Genomic DNA, 16796 nt, shown 5'->3' on the forward strand with positions numbered 1-16796 from the left:
CTTACATTAATAAGTTGTATCTAGTGACTATTTTACAGAGCAATTTTTTTCTGATTTAGTTGTGTTATAAAACCGTATCTATCCATTTGAACAGTTGTGCTCATGAACAGAGGTGAAGATGAAACTGGCTTCCGACTTCCTATGATGAAACTCTTTTATAATTGCTAAATTCAGTATTAAGCAAGAACTGAGATTAACGTGGTTCGTGTTATGCTTATTAATTTTAAGATTTAAGGACAGCTTGGTCAAGTTGATTCAGCTGGTGTAAATTATTAAAGTTTAATGATATTTGTTATTACCTATGAATTTCCTAAATTAAAAACCAAATAAAATTTTGTGAACTTTGTTTTGAATAAATGATTTGTTGTCTGCTACCTTCCGCTCACCCAACTCATTGCTAACAGTCTCAGACACCGTCATCACGAGGGGTAGTGGTTTCTGGGATAAAATACTGAAAAAGTTATAGCCATCAAATTACATAACAACCATCTTGGTAAAAATGGCATTGTGCGCCTGAGTAAAGCATGAAATCTGGCCATGTGGGGTTGAGGCACACATGGTATTAGCGGGATAAAACATTAGCACGCACAGCGATTAAGTGAGCGACTGTGTCGTCACAGCCAGTACCACAGCTGTGAGGCGGGCAGCGCGGCACTAGTGGAACAGACAGGTGGTGGTCAGTGCACCCGACAGCACTGGCGCCGCAGGCGTAGCTGCCGCAGAGCACAGCGACGCGGAGGGGCGCTGGGCGAATCCAGCCAGGCTGGTTTGTTTCTGAGAGCTGCGACCAGAGCATTCGAGTGACTACGCGTGTATTCGGGCGACGCCGACAGCATTCGGCTGCTGCAGCAGGTAGCAAAACCAGTACCGTTCACTGGCGCTGTGTTTATTTCGTTGTACCGTTGAGAAAATGACATTCGCAGAATCCTTGTTAGCAGCTGTTTTTACTCAACGTCCTTTATGGAACCAGTGAAACAAGTATCATCACAACTGATTAATTGCCGCGCGGGATTAGCCGAGCGGTCTGAGGCGCTGCAGTCATGGACTGTGCGGCTGGTCCCTGCGGAGGTTCGAGTCCTCCCTCGGGCATGGGTGTGTGTGTTTGTCCTTAGGATAATTTAGGTTAAGTAGTGTGTAAGCTTGGGGACTGATGACCTGAGTAGTTAAGTCCCAGAATATTTCACACACATTTTTTTGAACTGATTAATTTTCAAAATGTTCAAATGTGTGTGAAGTCTTATGGGACTGAACTGCTAAGGTCATCAGTCCCTAAGCTTACACACTACTTAAACTAAATTATCCTAATGACAAACACCACACCCATGCCTGAGGGGGGATTCGAACCTCCGCCGGTACCAGCCGCACATTTCATGACTGCAGCGCCTCAGACCGCTCGGCTAACCCCGCGCGGCGATTAATCTTCAACGAGTTATCTGTTAAGGTGGCAGCAGTATTACAAACCACAAGTACGGAATATATTTCCTTAATCTCTTATTTGTTTCATTGTCTTAAAACGATAGGCGAGAATAAAGTTGAAGTAGCATGTCTGACAAACACATGTCTATCAAGTTTTATGAGGGGAGAGAAGTTTTAAAAAGCGTCTCATTTCGACAGCTTTATTTGAAACTCTGATATAGTTCCACCCTGTCTGACAAATTCCTTGTATAGAACACTCGATTACCACTGCAGGTTGATCATCGACATTCGGGGATCCTTCTAAAAATGGTTCAAATGGCTCTGAGCACTATGGGACTCAACATCTTAGGTCATCAGTCCCCCAGACTTAGAACTACTTAAACCTAACTAACCTAAGGACACCACACACACCCATGCCCGAGGCAGGATTCGAACCTGCGACCGTAGCAGTCCCGCGGTTCCGGACTGCAGCGCCAGAACCGCTAGACCACCGCGACCGGCGGGGATCCTTCTAGGTCAATGACAGTATTGTGGAGCACATGTACGTTTCACAATATAGTCAACAAATTCTGGTGAAGTTCGTCTTGGCTTCCAAAATATGCTCCACTTAGCGCTCATTATTCCAAAAGCACATTCAGTTAATTGTCGTGGTCTGGAAAAGCGTTTCTCGAAGTTTTCTTTCCCTGGTTCTATAGCCTATCGAATGTAAGATTCGATAAAATCCCTCAACAATGGATATCCCTCGTCTCCAACGAACACACAAGGCGGCGCTCTTGATGTCCTTGGCAGTGGCGAGTCTGGCAGTACATTAAGCTCCCCTTCTTGCATATGCGAAATACATTAGAAGAATGAAATCTGCCATCTTCTCTTCCCTTCCCATATCACCCAATACTGACTATGGTACAGCATTGTAGGACAGGGGAGTGAAAATATTTTGTAGTTATAAACACTGTGCCAGAATTTCCTGAGCATGTTAGATGAATATGTTTTCTGTCAGCCTCACCGACTGCCTTTTGAAAGCTCTATTTGTTGTAGAAATTATATACAGAATTTACAAAGTACTTCAGAAGGCACTCGTGTTTTGTGGCTGGAGGCAGTCCCACAATACATTGGTAATATACCCCACAATTCTTACAATGGTTAATGAATCTATTGTGAATGTCGGAGCAATGTCTCGAAATCTTTTTTTCCGGTTATTAGGAACCTGAAGTAACCTCATTTCACCAGGTGCCGATAATCGTTAAAATTACATTATTTCATTAAAAAAATCTGTAGTTACTTATATATCGCGCTAGATACGAAAGCTACACACAGCAACCATATGGCAACACTCTCTCCTCTTTGCGCGTTTTCAACGTCTCAAACCGTTTATGAGGTACAGGGATGTTATGAATATTTTATGATCACCTGGTAGTCTGGGCACCCGAGAGGAATGGGGGATGCTGTATATAATCCATTTTGTCGAGAATGGAGTGAGTTACAGGTCGCATCTCAAGTTTAAAAAATAGTTCAGTATGTTAACTACATTTGGTATGCAGAAACATGTGACTTAATGTGAACCAAAAGCAAATTCATAGCAACCTCTATGTTTCATTGCGCACTATTCGACTTTCTTGCAGTAACTTTCTTAATTTTGGAATATCACAATAGCTATGACAATTAACGAAATGATAAGCAGTTCATCATGTAGCTGAGGAATGAAGTTACGAGATGCTCGATACTCAGATGTTTTCATCGAGCAGTTTCTTTAAGATCGTTTGGGAAAGACTGCACGTCGGCCGGCGTGTTCGCTTGCCGCCCACGTAGTGATAGGAGGCTGCCCGCTGCCGCGGCAGCTGCCCGATGCCCTGCTCCGCTCCGTTGCGCCGATCCGCTGTAATCCAGGACAGGAGTAAGGAAGACGCCAGCAACCCAATGCCGCGAGTCACTTGGCATTGGGCGCGGAGCACATGGCTCAAAGGTCGTCGACATATAATTACTTGACGATTCCCGCCAGATGTACATCAGTTACATTTCTGATCTGAAAGACTCAAAATTCTGCATCGTTATTCGCTTACATACCTGTAAGATTTTTGTTTAAAATTTAAACACGAGCCGTTGGAATAGGAGAACTAGAAGTAACATAACATCAGTGTTTACATTGAAGGCTAAAAGTAGTATGAAAAATAATATTTTACCACACTTCCTTTTATTAGATGAAGTAAATCTTCTCTTCATTTTGTTTCCATTAAGTACATCTTCTACCACGAAACAAATTTTCAAATGCATACGTAAGTACCATCCAAAACATACCTGGGCCAGAGACCGAGTGAGGTGGCGCAGTTGTTTGCACACTGGGCATCACATTCAGGAGGACGCCACTCCAGTTTCCAGCTGGCCATCCACGTTTGTTTCCCGTGATTTCCCTGAACTGTCCCACGCAAATGTCGGGATGGTTCACTTAAAAACGGTACGGCCGATTTCCTTCCCCATCCCATTGTAACCCAAGTTCGTGTACCTTTTCTAATGACCGTGCTGTCGATGGAACGTTAAACTCTAATTCTCCTTCCTTCCTTGGTTGGTCCAGAGTCTAATAATTTATTACAACAACCAAGTAATAGTGTACCGTAGAAGTTGGCCCACGAGACCGAAATTTACAGTGAAAAGCATAACAAGTGTATCTAGTACACTAGTAATCCAGCGGACCATTTGGAAACGTTTGGTAATTCATAGTAATGACGGTTCGAGGTTCTTCATGGTGTTCTTGTTAGTTTGTAATTTTATTTCTAGGTACACGCTTTCTTTCTTTAGTCGTATATTGTTTTTAATATAAATGCAATGTTGTTGTTTCATTCTGGTGTCAGTTTTGGAGGCAAGGCTCAATATATCAAGGGAGTGATTAACATGTTAACAAGCACATGGAATGTGTTATGAGTATCACTTTGATCTGTAAATTTTGCAATATATCCCTCGCACGCGACATATTTTCCAAAGTTATCATCAGCATTCTGTTATCTTTGATAGCGATAGTTACTACATGGCCATGTTCTTATCAACCTAACCTTGATTGAGAGTATAAATAAGGTAACATATTCACAGTTTGTGGACTCATTGATAGTGTAAAATTGTTCTACCGAGAAACGACGTAATCATAGACTGAAATGGAAATGAGTGTGAATGGTTGGAAGAAAGGCAACATAGTCCTCTTTAAACCATTTTTACAAAACTAATATTCAACGTATACATAAAACAGAGTTGCCATATTATATATTACACAACAATCATGTTAGAATAAAACATGAGAGATAAAGTCTCATACAGAGGGATACGGGAATGGAATCAGAAGAGGAATAACTACTATAAGTAGAAAATAGCATGCAGTTTATGTTACGCAGTGACTCATAAAAAATGTGAATGTAAGTTGAAAAAACTAAGCTATAAATATTAATGTAAAAAACTGAGGCAAAATATTTATTCATATATTTAAAGCATTGCTGAGAATTTAGTTTTGTTCTTGGTTAAGAATCAACGAATACAATAGACATAGGTATCTCATAGGTAATTCTCCTTTAGAAGATTACTGTAATATTTCCTGTGACATATCTGTGGCATCAGTTATTTCATGCACATTTAATCGCCCAGCACAGTATACCGTATTGTAGACGTTTTCCGAATTTTTCACATTCGGCAGCTCATTTAAGGCGACGTCATGTGGACTGCCTTGAAGACGAATATGGGCATGTAAAAACGTGACAGATGATTTCTTAAGTGTTGAAACTGGAAGAAAAAATCCTTAGACTTTTTGCAGCTATGGATGAATATCCCAAACAAGGAAATTTACTCCCTCTGATAGATGTGAATGAAACACTCAAACCACGACCACTTTAAACAGCCTTCGCAATATCTACTGATGGTCAGGGAAAACGTTACAGCGTGAGCACCTTGATCGAAAGCTACCAAAAAGCACTCCAGGATTTCCATTCCGTAGGGCACTCTGATTAAAATCTAATCGTCATGGGAGCTTATTTTCAATATTTTCAATACAGAAAAAAGTCATTCCTAGATATGGAGAACGCTGCGAATGGGTGGTTGTGGTTGGATGTGTGAACGTTACTGAAAATTTTCAGGTGGAAATCGCAACACAGCACGCCCAGAGGATATGCACGTGCAGCCCATCGCATCTTATGGTCTTTGGGGGAATCAGACAGTTGGCTGTAGTGTCACTACTGCAGAATGAGCGATGAGGAGGTGGAATGCAGGATAAAGTGTACCAACAGGTCTAGGCAAGGACCATTCCAGAAGAACTACACCGTGAGAGCATTATAGAATTGTTCGATTGGTTCTGAAGAATAGATTGATGACAACAGATGAAGTACAGGTAGAGATCACAGACGGTATGTCACCACGAAACATAGGGAACAGATTACTCGAAAGTGGGTTGAGATCTAGAGTTGTTTACCTTTGACACCATAGTTCAGGCAACAGAGAGTTACAAGATGTAGAGCGAGAGTGAACTGGGGTAATTAGTTGCATTATGTGGTGTTCAACAATGGGTATCGTTTTTGTTTGGGGAAGTCAGATCGAGGCCAACTTGTCCGTAGACGACTTGGTGAAAGGTCACAGCAAGCAGCGACTCTCGAGAACTATACTTCACCACTTCTTGGAATTATGTAGTGGAAAGCTATTCGGTACGACAACAGAACGGACGTGTTAATTGTAGAAGGTAGGCTGAATGTGGGGAGAGTAGTAAGCACTGCTATCATGTTCCTCATGACATGGGTACCAAACGGCATATTCCAGTAACAGTAAGACTGTGCAAAACATAACACTGCAGTACACACCAAAAACGCCTTGAGGAATGTATAGATCACTGACTGTCCAACCCGAGCCCCTGAATTGTCACCTGTAAGAGGATAACTGGCGTGCGATGGAAAGACACACGCTTTCGCGCCTGTTTCCAACCAGCAATATTCAATATTCAAGAAAAGATACAGTGCTATATGTATGGTAAGAAATTCATGTAGATGATATCTGGGGGCTCTTTGCTTCCATGCCGCAACAAATAGACAAGTGCATTCGTGGTGTGTGGGAGTACGCCTCGTACTGATGTCGATAAAACCGTCGGCACACGGACCGTGCTTTCGAACGTCAATGCTAAGCACGCCGATGTCAGGGTGTTGCTGAACGCTCAAAAGTGTTGCGACTTGTGCATACAGCACGCGTCCCTCAACGTGGTATAAGAAACAGCAGCGCGCTGCAGTTTTCGGCTGTATTTCGCTCGCAGATCATACTATTTATGGAGTGGGCGGACGTAGCGTTCCTACGTTAGCTGTACCAAAATACACACTTACTATTTTGCCCATAAAAGATAACAATTATTTCATCATTCTCATTTTTATAACGTGATCACTGTCCCTATTCAGAAGCAGAATATTTACAACGCGTGAGACACAAGACTTGAAACAACGTATCACCCCTTAGCTTACGACTCGACGTCATTACGCCTTAAAGCTCATGAATGACGTACGGCCATACTTTGCGTGTTAACATCTCGTGGAAGCTTTAATCGCAGATATGTCATTAAATGACATTAAGACACACATCAAAAGAAGTTTTGAATCACCTCGGTTCTGAGAGTTCCAGAACCAGTAAAGAAAAATGGAATAGAGATCAACATGTACATTACTTCTGCCCTTTTTATTGCTCATGAAAACCACACATTGTATGTTGTACCACCATACAGCGAGACCTTAACAGGTGGTGGTCCAGATTGATGTACACACCGATGTCTCTAATACCCAGTACCACGTCCTCTTGCATTGATGCATGCCTGTATTCGTCGTGGCATACTATTGACAAGTTCATTGAGGCACTGTTGGTGCAGATTGTGCCACTCCTCAATGGCGATTCGGCGAAGATCCCTCAGTGGTTAGTGGATCACTTCGTCCAGAAACAGCCCTTCTCAGTCTATTCCAGGCATTCTCGATGTGGTTTATGTCTGGAGAACATGGTGGCCACTCTAGTCGAGCGATGTCTTTATCCTGAAGGAAGTCATTCACAAGATGTGCACGATGGAAGCGCGAATTGTCGTCCATGAAGACGAATGCCTCGCCAATATGCTACCGATATGGTTGCACTATCGGTCGGAGGATGCCATTCACGTATCGTACAGCCGTTATGGCGCCTTCCATGACCACCAGCGGCGTACGTCATGCCCACATAATGCCACCCAAAACATCAGGGAACTTCCAACTTCCTACACTTGCTGGACAGTGTGTCCAAGGCGTTTAGCCTGACCGGGTTGCCTCCAAACACGTCTCCGACGATTGTCTGGTTGAAGGCCCGTCGACACTCATCTGTGAAGAGAACGTGATGCCAATTCTGAGCGGTTCATTTGGCATGTTATCGCGCCCAACTGTACCACGCTGCATGGTGTCGTGGTTGCGAAGATAGACTTCGCCGTGGAAGTGGGGAGTGAAGTTGCGCATCATGCAGCCTATTGGTCACAGTGTGAGTCGTAACAAGACGTCCTGTGGCTGCACGAAAAGCATTATTCAACCTGTCAGTGTTCCTCCGAGCCATAATCCGTAGGTAGCGGTCGTCCACTGCAGTAGTAGCCTTTGGGCGGTCTGAGCGACGCATGTCATCGACAGTTCCTGTGTGTCTGTATCTCCTCCATGTCCAAACAACATCGCTTTGGTTCACCCCGAGACGCGTGGACATATACCTTGTTGAGAGTCCTTCCTGACGCAAAGTAACAACGCGGACGCGATCGAACCGCGGTATTGACTGTCTAGGCATGGTTGATTACAGACAATACGAGCCGTGTACTTCCTTCCTGGTGAAATGAATGGAACTGATCGGCTGTCGGACCCCCTCCGTCGTCTAATAGGCGCTACTCGTGCATGGTTGTTTACATCTTTGGGTGATACAGTATCCACAGTTAGCGTCTATGTTCAGGAGTTCTGGGAACCAGGGTGATGCAAAACTTTTATTGACGTGTGTATAACAAAGTGTACAAAGAACAAATGGTTAATCATAGATCTGCAATGTGTTGTTGCCTTGAAACGGCATACTTTCATAATACGCAGGTTACAATAATTCCTTAACCAAGAATATAATGTTGCCTGTTATTTCATTGCATCATATCGTACAGTTAACGACGCTTTTTTCGAGAAATCCTCAATTCTCTGGTGTTTACATGTATACATATAGGCTTCACCTGAAAGCTGACATTGCGTCACGCGAGTCCGAAGTGAAGAGAGGTTGTGTCATGTCACCGTGGTGGCATATTTCCATCTTATTGTTCTACGTTTAAACCAGTGATTACTATATTACCTGGATGCTCAACTCCAGCTAGAGATGTTGATATTTCATTTATTAACGAACTGTAAAGTGATTGCTACGAATTGTCACTAGTACATAAAAAAATATACTTTCCGATTCCGCTCTGACATCGGCCTATTCCATCGCATATTAACATAAAGTTCTGAACAAGAAATAAGTAAACAATTCTTTGTCACGTACAGACTGATAGAAATTTGCCTTCCAAACTAAGATTCGGCGGGCTGTGCAAAGCACATGAATCTGCAGGCACGATGAAGTTATTTGCTCAGAGATTTGAGTTACACACTACTGGCCATTAAAATAGCTACACTACGAAGATGACGGGCTACAGACGCGAAATTTAGCCGACAGGCAGAAGATGCTGTGATGTGCAAATGATTAGCTTTTCAGAGCATTCACACAAGGATGGCGCCGGTGGCGACACCTACAACGTGCTGACATGAGGAATTTTTACAACCGAATTCTCATACACAAACAGCGGTTGACGGGCGTTGCCTGGTGAAACGTTGTTGTGATGCCTCGTAAGGAGGAGAAATGCGTACCATCACGATTCCGACTTTGATAAAGGTCGGATTGTAGCCTATCGGGATTGCCGTCTACCGTATCGCGACAATGCTGCTCGCGTTGGTCGACATCCAATGACTGTTAGCAGAATATGGAATCGGTGGGTTCAGGTGGGTAATACGGAACGCCGTGCTGGATCCCAACGGCCTCGTATCACTAGCAGTCGAGATGACAGGCATCTTATCCGCATGGCTGTAACGGATCGTGCAACTACGTCTCGATTCCTGAGTCAACAGATGGGGACGTTTGCAAGACAACAACCATCTGCATGAAAAGTTCGACGACGTTTGCAGCAGCGTGGACTATCAGCTCGGAGAGCATGCCTGCGGTTACCCCTGACGCTGCATCACAGACAGGAACGCCTGCGATGGTGTACTCAACGACGAACCTGGTTGCACGAATGGCAAAACGTCATTTTTTCGGATGGATCCAGGTTCTTTTTACAGGATCATGATGGTCGCATTCGTGTTTGGCGACATCGCGGTGAACGCACATTGGAAGAGTGTATTCGTCATCACCATACTGGCGTATTACGCGGCGTGATGGTATGGGGTGCCATTGGTTACACGTCTCGGTCGCCTATTGTTCGCATTGACGGCACTTTGAACAGTCGACGTTACATTTCGGATGTGTTACGACCCGTGACTCTACCCTTTATTCGATCCACGCGAAACCCTACATTTCAGCAGGATAATACACGACCGCATGTTGCAGGTCCTGTACGGGCCTTTCTGGATACAGAAAACGTTCGACTGCTGCCCTGGCCAGCACATTCTCCAGATCTCTCATCAATTGAAAACGTCTGGTCAATGGTGGCCGAGCAGCTGGCTCGTCACAATACGCGTCACTACTCTTGATGAACTGTGGTATCGTGTTGAAGCTGCATGGGCAGCTAGCTGTACCTGTACACGCGATCCAAGCTCTGTTTGACTCAATGCCCAGTCGTATCAAGGCCGTTATTACGGCCAGAGGTGGTTTTTCTGGGTACTGATTTCTCAGGATCTATGCACCCAAATTGCGTGAAAATGTAATCACATATCAGTTCTAGCATAATATATTTGTCCAATGAATACCCGTTTATCATCTGCATTTCTTCTTGGTGTAACAATTTTAATGGCGAGTAGTGTACATTCAGGTAATGTAGATATCACTGCCCTTCAAAAGTCAGTTCACAATATCTGACATGCTAGATATTGATCTGCACGTTGGGAAAGAACTCCTAACGTGCTTCATCCACACTTTATTCTCAGAAACTTTGAAAGCTCAATTTTGACCATCGAATTGACAGACAGTGTGGCTACGGCATAAGGGAGTTGCGAATGAGGTGAATGTTTGGTCATTATCGCAATACTGGATCTGTCATGTGACGAGTATTTCCACAAAGTTTGATAAATATCGGACTGGTTTTCCACTATGTAAAAGTTTCCATGTCCGTCAGTGTACTAAGATAATGGAAGTAAACTTTTGTTGGCGCCAACGTCATCTCGGTGCCAGGCCGACAGACTTTCGCTCTGCCCTGCGAAAGCGAGTGCACAGTCGTTAAGAGTAGGCGAGAAGGACGGAAGGAGCACTCACTTTGCGCCTACCGACCTGCTGGAAGCGCGTCTTGCGGTGCTTGGGCAGCGGCGCGTCGTTGAGCGACCCCCGGGAGCCGCGCTCGCGCTCGGGCGCGCCGAAGCCCTTGAAGGCCTCGTCGAGCGGCGAGGCGCCCAGGCTGCGCAGCGCCTTGTCGCTGGAGGCGCTCTTCTTGACGGGCAGCGCCGACGGCGCCAGCGGCGGCTGCAGCGCGGCGGGCGGGCTGCCGTCCACCGGGCTGCCCTCCAGCGGGTTCACGTACAGGTTGCTGTCCAGCACCATCTCCCAGCAGCCGTCCGCCGTCAGGTCGCCCTGCCGGACGCGCACACAGCGGCTCACAGTGCGGCCGGTCGTGACAGAAATACAGTACTATTGACGAATACGTGCAGGGCTGCAGAAGACGACTACGATAAAACTACGACACGTACAGAAAAGTGACATATCAGTGGATACAGCATGTCTCGAAGTTCCGATTCGTGATACTCCACGTGGCGTAGTTGCAGAGCGCGCCGCATGGGGCCAGGCGTGTCACAATATGTAAGCAAATCATTTCCTCAGAGATGAGAAAAGTTACGGGATACCTCCCAATATCGTGTCGGTCCACCTTTTACCCAGCGTAGTGCAGCAACTCGACTGTCACGGACCCAACAAGTCTTTTGGAAGTCCCCCACAGAATTACTGAGCAATGCTGCCTCTATAGCCGTCCATAATAGTAAAAGTGTTGCCAGTTCAGGATTTTGTGCTCGAGCTGACCTCTCGATTATGTTCCATAAATGTTCGATGGGCCAGATTATTCGCTCAAATTGGCAGGAATGTTGTTCAAAGCAATCGTGAACAATTATGGACCGGTGAGACGACATCTTTGTTTGGGAACATGAAGTCCATGAATGGCTGCAAATGGTCACCAAGAAACCAGACATAACCATTTCCAGTCAACGATCGGTTGAGATGGACCAGAGTACCCATTCCACTCCATGTAAACACAGCCCACACCATTATGCAGCCACCACCAGCTTGCACACTGCCTTGCTGACAACTTAGGTCCATGGCTTCGTAGGGTCTGCACCACACTCGAACCCTAAAATCAGCTCTTACCAACATAAAGCGGTACTCATCTGAGCAGGGCACGGTTTTCAAGTTGTCTAGGGTTCAACCAATATGGTCACCATCCAGGAGACGCGCTACAGGTGATGACGTGCCGTTAGCAAAGACGCTTGCATCGGTCGTCTGCTTCCATGGCCCGTTAACGCACTGTTTCTAATGATACCTTCCTCGTACGTCCCATATTCATTTCTGCGCTTATTTCACTCAGAGTCGCTCGTCTGTTAGCAATGAAGACTCTACGCAAAGGCCGCTGCTCTCGGTCGTTAAGTGAAGGCCGTCGGCCACCTTGTTGTCCTTGGTGAGAGGTAATGCTCGAAGTTCGGTATTCTTGGCACATTGTTGACCCTGCGGATCTCGGAATATTGAGTTCCCTGACGATATCCGAAGTGGAATGTCAGTTGCATCTAGTTCCAACTACGATTCCGCGTTCAAAGTCTGTTAATCTCGTCGTGCAGCCAAAATCACGTCGAAAACCTTTTACCATGAATCGCCTGTACAGATGACAGTTCCGCCAAATGCATTGCCCTTTTAAGCCTTCTGTATGCGATATCATTGCGATATGTATATGCGCATATCGCTGCCGCATCACTTCTGCCATCTCAGTACATATCGCTGGATCAAATTAGTTCGTGCCCGGAGACAGGCATCGCAGTGAAGAGATTCCAAAAGCGGGATGATGTCATAGCAACTCCAATGAATTGCGCACACGTGTTCTTCTGTCTGTACTGATAGATGCCACATCACAAACACTGCCCTATTGAGCACCTCTAATGTGAGTTAAGACTTGGAGACGTGACATCCACTGACGTGCATCTATTTTCTGTCTGTCTTGCAGTTTCTCAGCAGTCGTCTTCTGAAACCCCAGGATTGCCAACGAACAAATCTGTACTCCTGTTTGCAAGTGATACAAACATTGTTGTCAAACTGAACAATGAAGCATAAACAGAGAAAATAGTAAAAGATGCAATTATGAAAGTTACTGACTTGCTTTGCAAAAGTGGGCAAGGTTAGGACTATTTAAGGAAAACAGCGTATATAAAAAAGAAACAATAAACAGGATAGAAAGATTCAGGTTCTTAAGTGTGAGTAATGATGAAAAATTAAACTGTAAAAACCATGCAGTAGACCTACTGAAACAGTTAGGTTCGGCTGCTTTCGTTATAGGAACAATTAACTACTTTGGGCATACAGAAGTAAGTTACCGTTTTAGCATAGTGTCATTCACTGATGCCTTATGGGATGATATTCTGGGGCAACTGCTCACTCCACCAAGAAAGAAGGTAATCAGAATTATATGTGGGGTGTCCACATGCGTACATCTTACAAGGATCTCTTTAAGTGGCTGGTAATATTAGGCACATCGTCACAGTGTGTTTACTGACCTATGAAATTTATTATCAGCATTCCATCTGAATTTGACAGTAACAGAGACATTAAAAAGAGCAACACTAGAAGTAAAAAATAATCCGCAGTACCGTTTAATGAATGCCACTTTGGCACATGAGGGGTGAAATAAGCATCTATAAAACTCTTTGACAATCTACCCATGGAAATAAAAGTCTCACAGCTGAAGTGTTTTAAAACGTAAGATTACAGTTTCTCCTTACAACTCGTCCTTTAGCATAGTGAATTTGTTGAATAGAAGAAATTAATTGTACAGAAAATGACTCTAAATGACCTGTATGTAGCCATATGAACATTATAATTTTTTAAATATGTGTTCTGTGTTTGTTCTGGTCCTACGAAGCATATAATAATGTTTAGCTTGAATATGTTCCCTGAATCATGTAACGAACTAACTGCCGCTTTCAGTCATAACTATTTAATTATTATTCCGAAAAAATAAAAGTACGAAATTAATTTTTTCTTTCTTTGCATGTACGTGTCTTCAGTCCCGCTAAACATCAGAATCCCAGTGCCACAGTTCCGCATCACGTCACCAGTCGTCGCTGTATCAGTGGGTTGCACCATTTTGTTTTGGATACTGTAGCGGCGTTGTCGCGCTCGGATTTCTGTGTGTACCAGGTACGTTGACAAGTAAAAATTTAATTGCGTAACTTTATTTTTTCACGGCGATAGTTAAATCTCTGTGACTATCCCTTGTAACTAATGGACACTGCACGATTTTAGTTGGTTTAGTTTCTTGTACTTGGTTCTTTATCATTCTGTAACGTCTCGAATTAAATGAAGCCATTGCTTAGGAGTAATACTCTTTGACTCATAGACATTGTAAATGAATTTGAAAAATAACTGAGATGGCACGTTTATCTCTGTATGGCATCCAGTATAGAAACAAATGATACTGGTCTTCTTGCAGTGCGCCGAAATTCATCCAGAAGGAGACAAGATCGAAAAGCTTCCATTCTCAGAGACAAGTAACTGATTTGAGGAGTTTGAAGAAGTACTGTGCATTCATACAAATGATTTTGATTCTATCAGACAGCAGACTTAGCATTGCCGAGGGCAACGGGAAATACTGTGACTTGAGCAACCATTACATAACATAGGATTGAATGGTTGTCAAACTCTTAACGGGATATACCTTTTTCTTCACGCAGAGACGGTTACACGCTGTCAAGGAGGACGCGAAGCTTTGCAGAACATTGCTGAAATAGTTTTCCCCCTTTGTCTGTCGTTATCTCGTACAAGTAATATTAAGCTACAGACAGGGACAGTTCCAAAGTCCTGAGGCACAGATTCTGCAGCCGTTTCCCAACAGAAAATAAACACTATTTGCCATCCGTCTACAATTCCCAAACGAACGTACTCCTCCCCCTGATGCACATTTCAGTCACAGCTGCATTTTGCAACTTGTCAACAATAAGGAAATAAAAAACTGTGAAGTTTCAAAGTAAAATGTATGTCATCTCAAGGAGTTGGCGCCTTTTCAAATTCTATGGGGTAACACAGGGCAAAATGCTGTTGTAGAGTTTAGGATTATGCAGACCAATTGCCATAGTTCCACAATAACATGTCAAATTGCGGCGTAGAGAACCATCTTGTTCAGTCCTACGTCACTACGAGTCGGTCCCCCATCTAATTTGAATACTGGGCGTGGGTTGCACTTTACTCAAATAACCCAAGAAATAAAATTTGAAAACACGTTTTGTTCAATTGCAATATGCTAGTCCCTTAATCGGGCAGGTCTGTTAGAAAATTTAAAAAGGGAAATGGATAGGTTAAAGTTAGATATAGTGGGAATTAGTGAAGTTCGGTGGCAGGAGAAACAAGACTTTTGGCCGGCCGAAGTGGCCGTGCGGTTCTAGGCGCTGCAGTCTGGAACCGCGAGGCCGCTACGGTCGCAGGTTCGAATCCTGCCTCGGGCATGGATGTGTGTGATGTCCTTAGGTTACTTAGGTTTAACTAGTTCTAAGTTCTAGGGGACTAATGACCTCAGAAGTTGAGTCCCATAGTGCTCAGAGCCATTTGAACCATCTGAACAAGACTTTTGGTCAGGTGAATACAGGATTATAAATACAAAATCAAATAGGGGTAATGCAGGAGTAGGTTTAATAATGAATAAAAATAGGAGTACGGGTAAGCTGCTACAAACAGTATAGTGAACGCATTATTTTGGCCAAGATAGACACGAAGCCCACGCCTACTACAGTAGTACAAGTTTATATGCCAACTAGCTCTGCAGATGACGAAGAAATTGATGAAATGTATGATGAGATAAAAGAAATTATTCAGGTAGTGAAGGGAGACGAAAATTTAATAGTCATGGGTGACTAAAATTCGAGAGTAGGAAAATGGAGAGAAGGAAACATAGTAGGTGAATATGAATTGGAGCTAAGAAATGAAAGAGGAAGCCGCCTGGTAGAATTTTGCGCAGAGTATAGCTTAATCATAGCGAACACTTGGTTTAAGAATCATGAAAGAAGGTTGTATACATGGAAGAACCCTGGAGATATTAAAAGGTATCAGATAGATTATATACTGGTAAGACAGAGATTTAGGTACCAGATTTTAAATTGTAAGACATTTGCAGGGGCAGATGGGGACTCTGACCACAATATATTGCTTATGAACTGTAGATTAAAACTGAAGAAAATGCAAAACGGTGGGAATTTAAGGAGATGGGACCTGGATAAACTGACTAAACCAGAGGTTGTACAGAGTTTCAGGGAGAGCATAAGGGAACAACTGACAGGAATGGGGGAAAGAAATACAGTAGAAGAAGAATGGGTAGCTTTGAGGGATGAAATAGTGACGGCAGCAAAGGATCAAATAGGTAAAAAGACGAGGGCTAGTAGAAATCCTTGGGTAACAGAAGAAATATTGAATTTAATTGATGAAAGGAGAAAATATAAAAATGCAGTAAATGTAGCAGGCAAAAAGAAATACAAATGTCTCAAAAATGAGATCGACAGGAAGTTCAAAATGGCTATGCAGGGGTGGGTAGAGGACAAATGTAAGGATGTAGAGGCTTATCTCAACAGGGGTAAGATAGATACTGCCTACAGGAAAATTAAAGAGACCTTTGGAGAAAGGAGAACCACTTGCATGAATATCAAGAGCTTTGATGGGAACCCAGTTGTAAGCAAAGAAGGGAAAGCAGAAAGGTGGAAGTAGTATATAGAGGGTCTATACAAGGGCGATGTACTTGAGGACAATATTATGGAAATGGAAGAGGATGTAGATGACGATGAAATGGGAGATATGATATTGCATGAAGAATTTGACAGAGCACTGAAAGAACTGACTCGAAACAAGGCCCCCGGAGTAGACAACATTCCATTAGAACTACTGACATCCTTGGGAGAGCCAGTCCTGACAAAACTCTACCATCTGGTGAGCAAGATGTATGA

At 43.7% G+C, this 16796-nt stretch overlaps 1 protein-coding gene across 1 annotated transcript in view; it reads right to left on the reverse strand.

Moving 5' to 3' along the window:
• Positions 1-16796, reverse strand: part of LOC126176430 (potassium voltage-gated channel protein Shab) — a 478681-nt gene that overhangs the window by 207949 nt on the left and 253936 nt on the right. The window contains exon 8 of the mRNA XM_049923587.1: positions 10897-11193. Coding sequence (XP_049779544.1) covers positions 10897-11193 — 297 coding nt within the window. The remainder of the gene's footprint in view (positions 1-10896; positions 11194-16796) is intronic.

The sequence above is a fragment of the Schistocerca cancellata genome, chromosome 3, assembly GCF_023864275.1.
Source record: "Schistocerca cancellata isolate TAMUIC-IGC-003103 chromosome 3, iqSchCanc2.1, whole genome shotgun sequence".
In the NCBI taxonomy this organism is placed as follows: domain Eukaryota; kingdom Metazoa; phylum Arthropoda; class Insecta; order Orthoptera; family Acrididae; genus Schistocerca; species Schistocerca cancellata.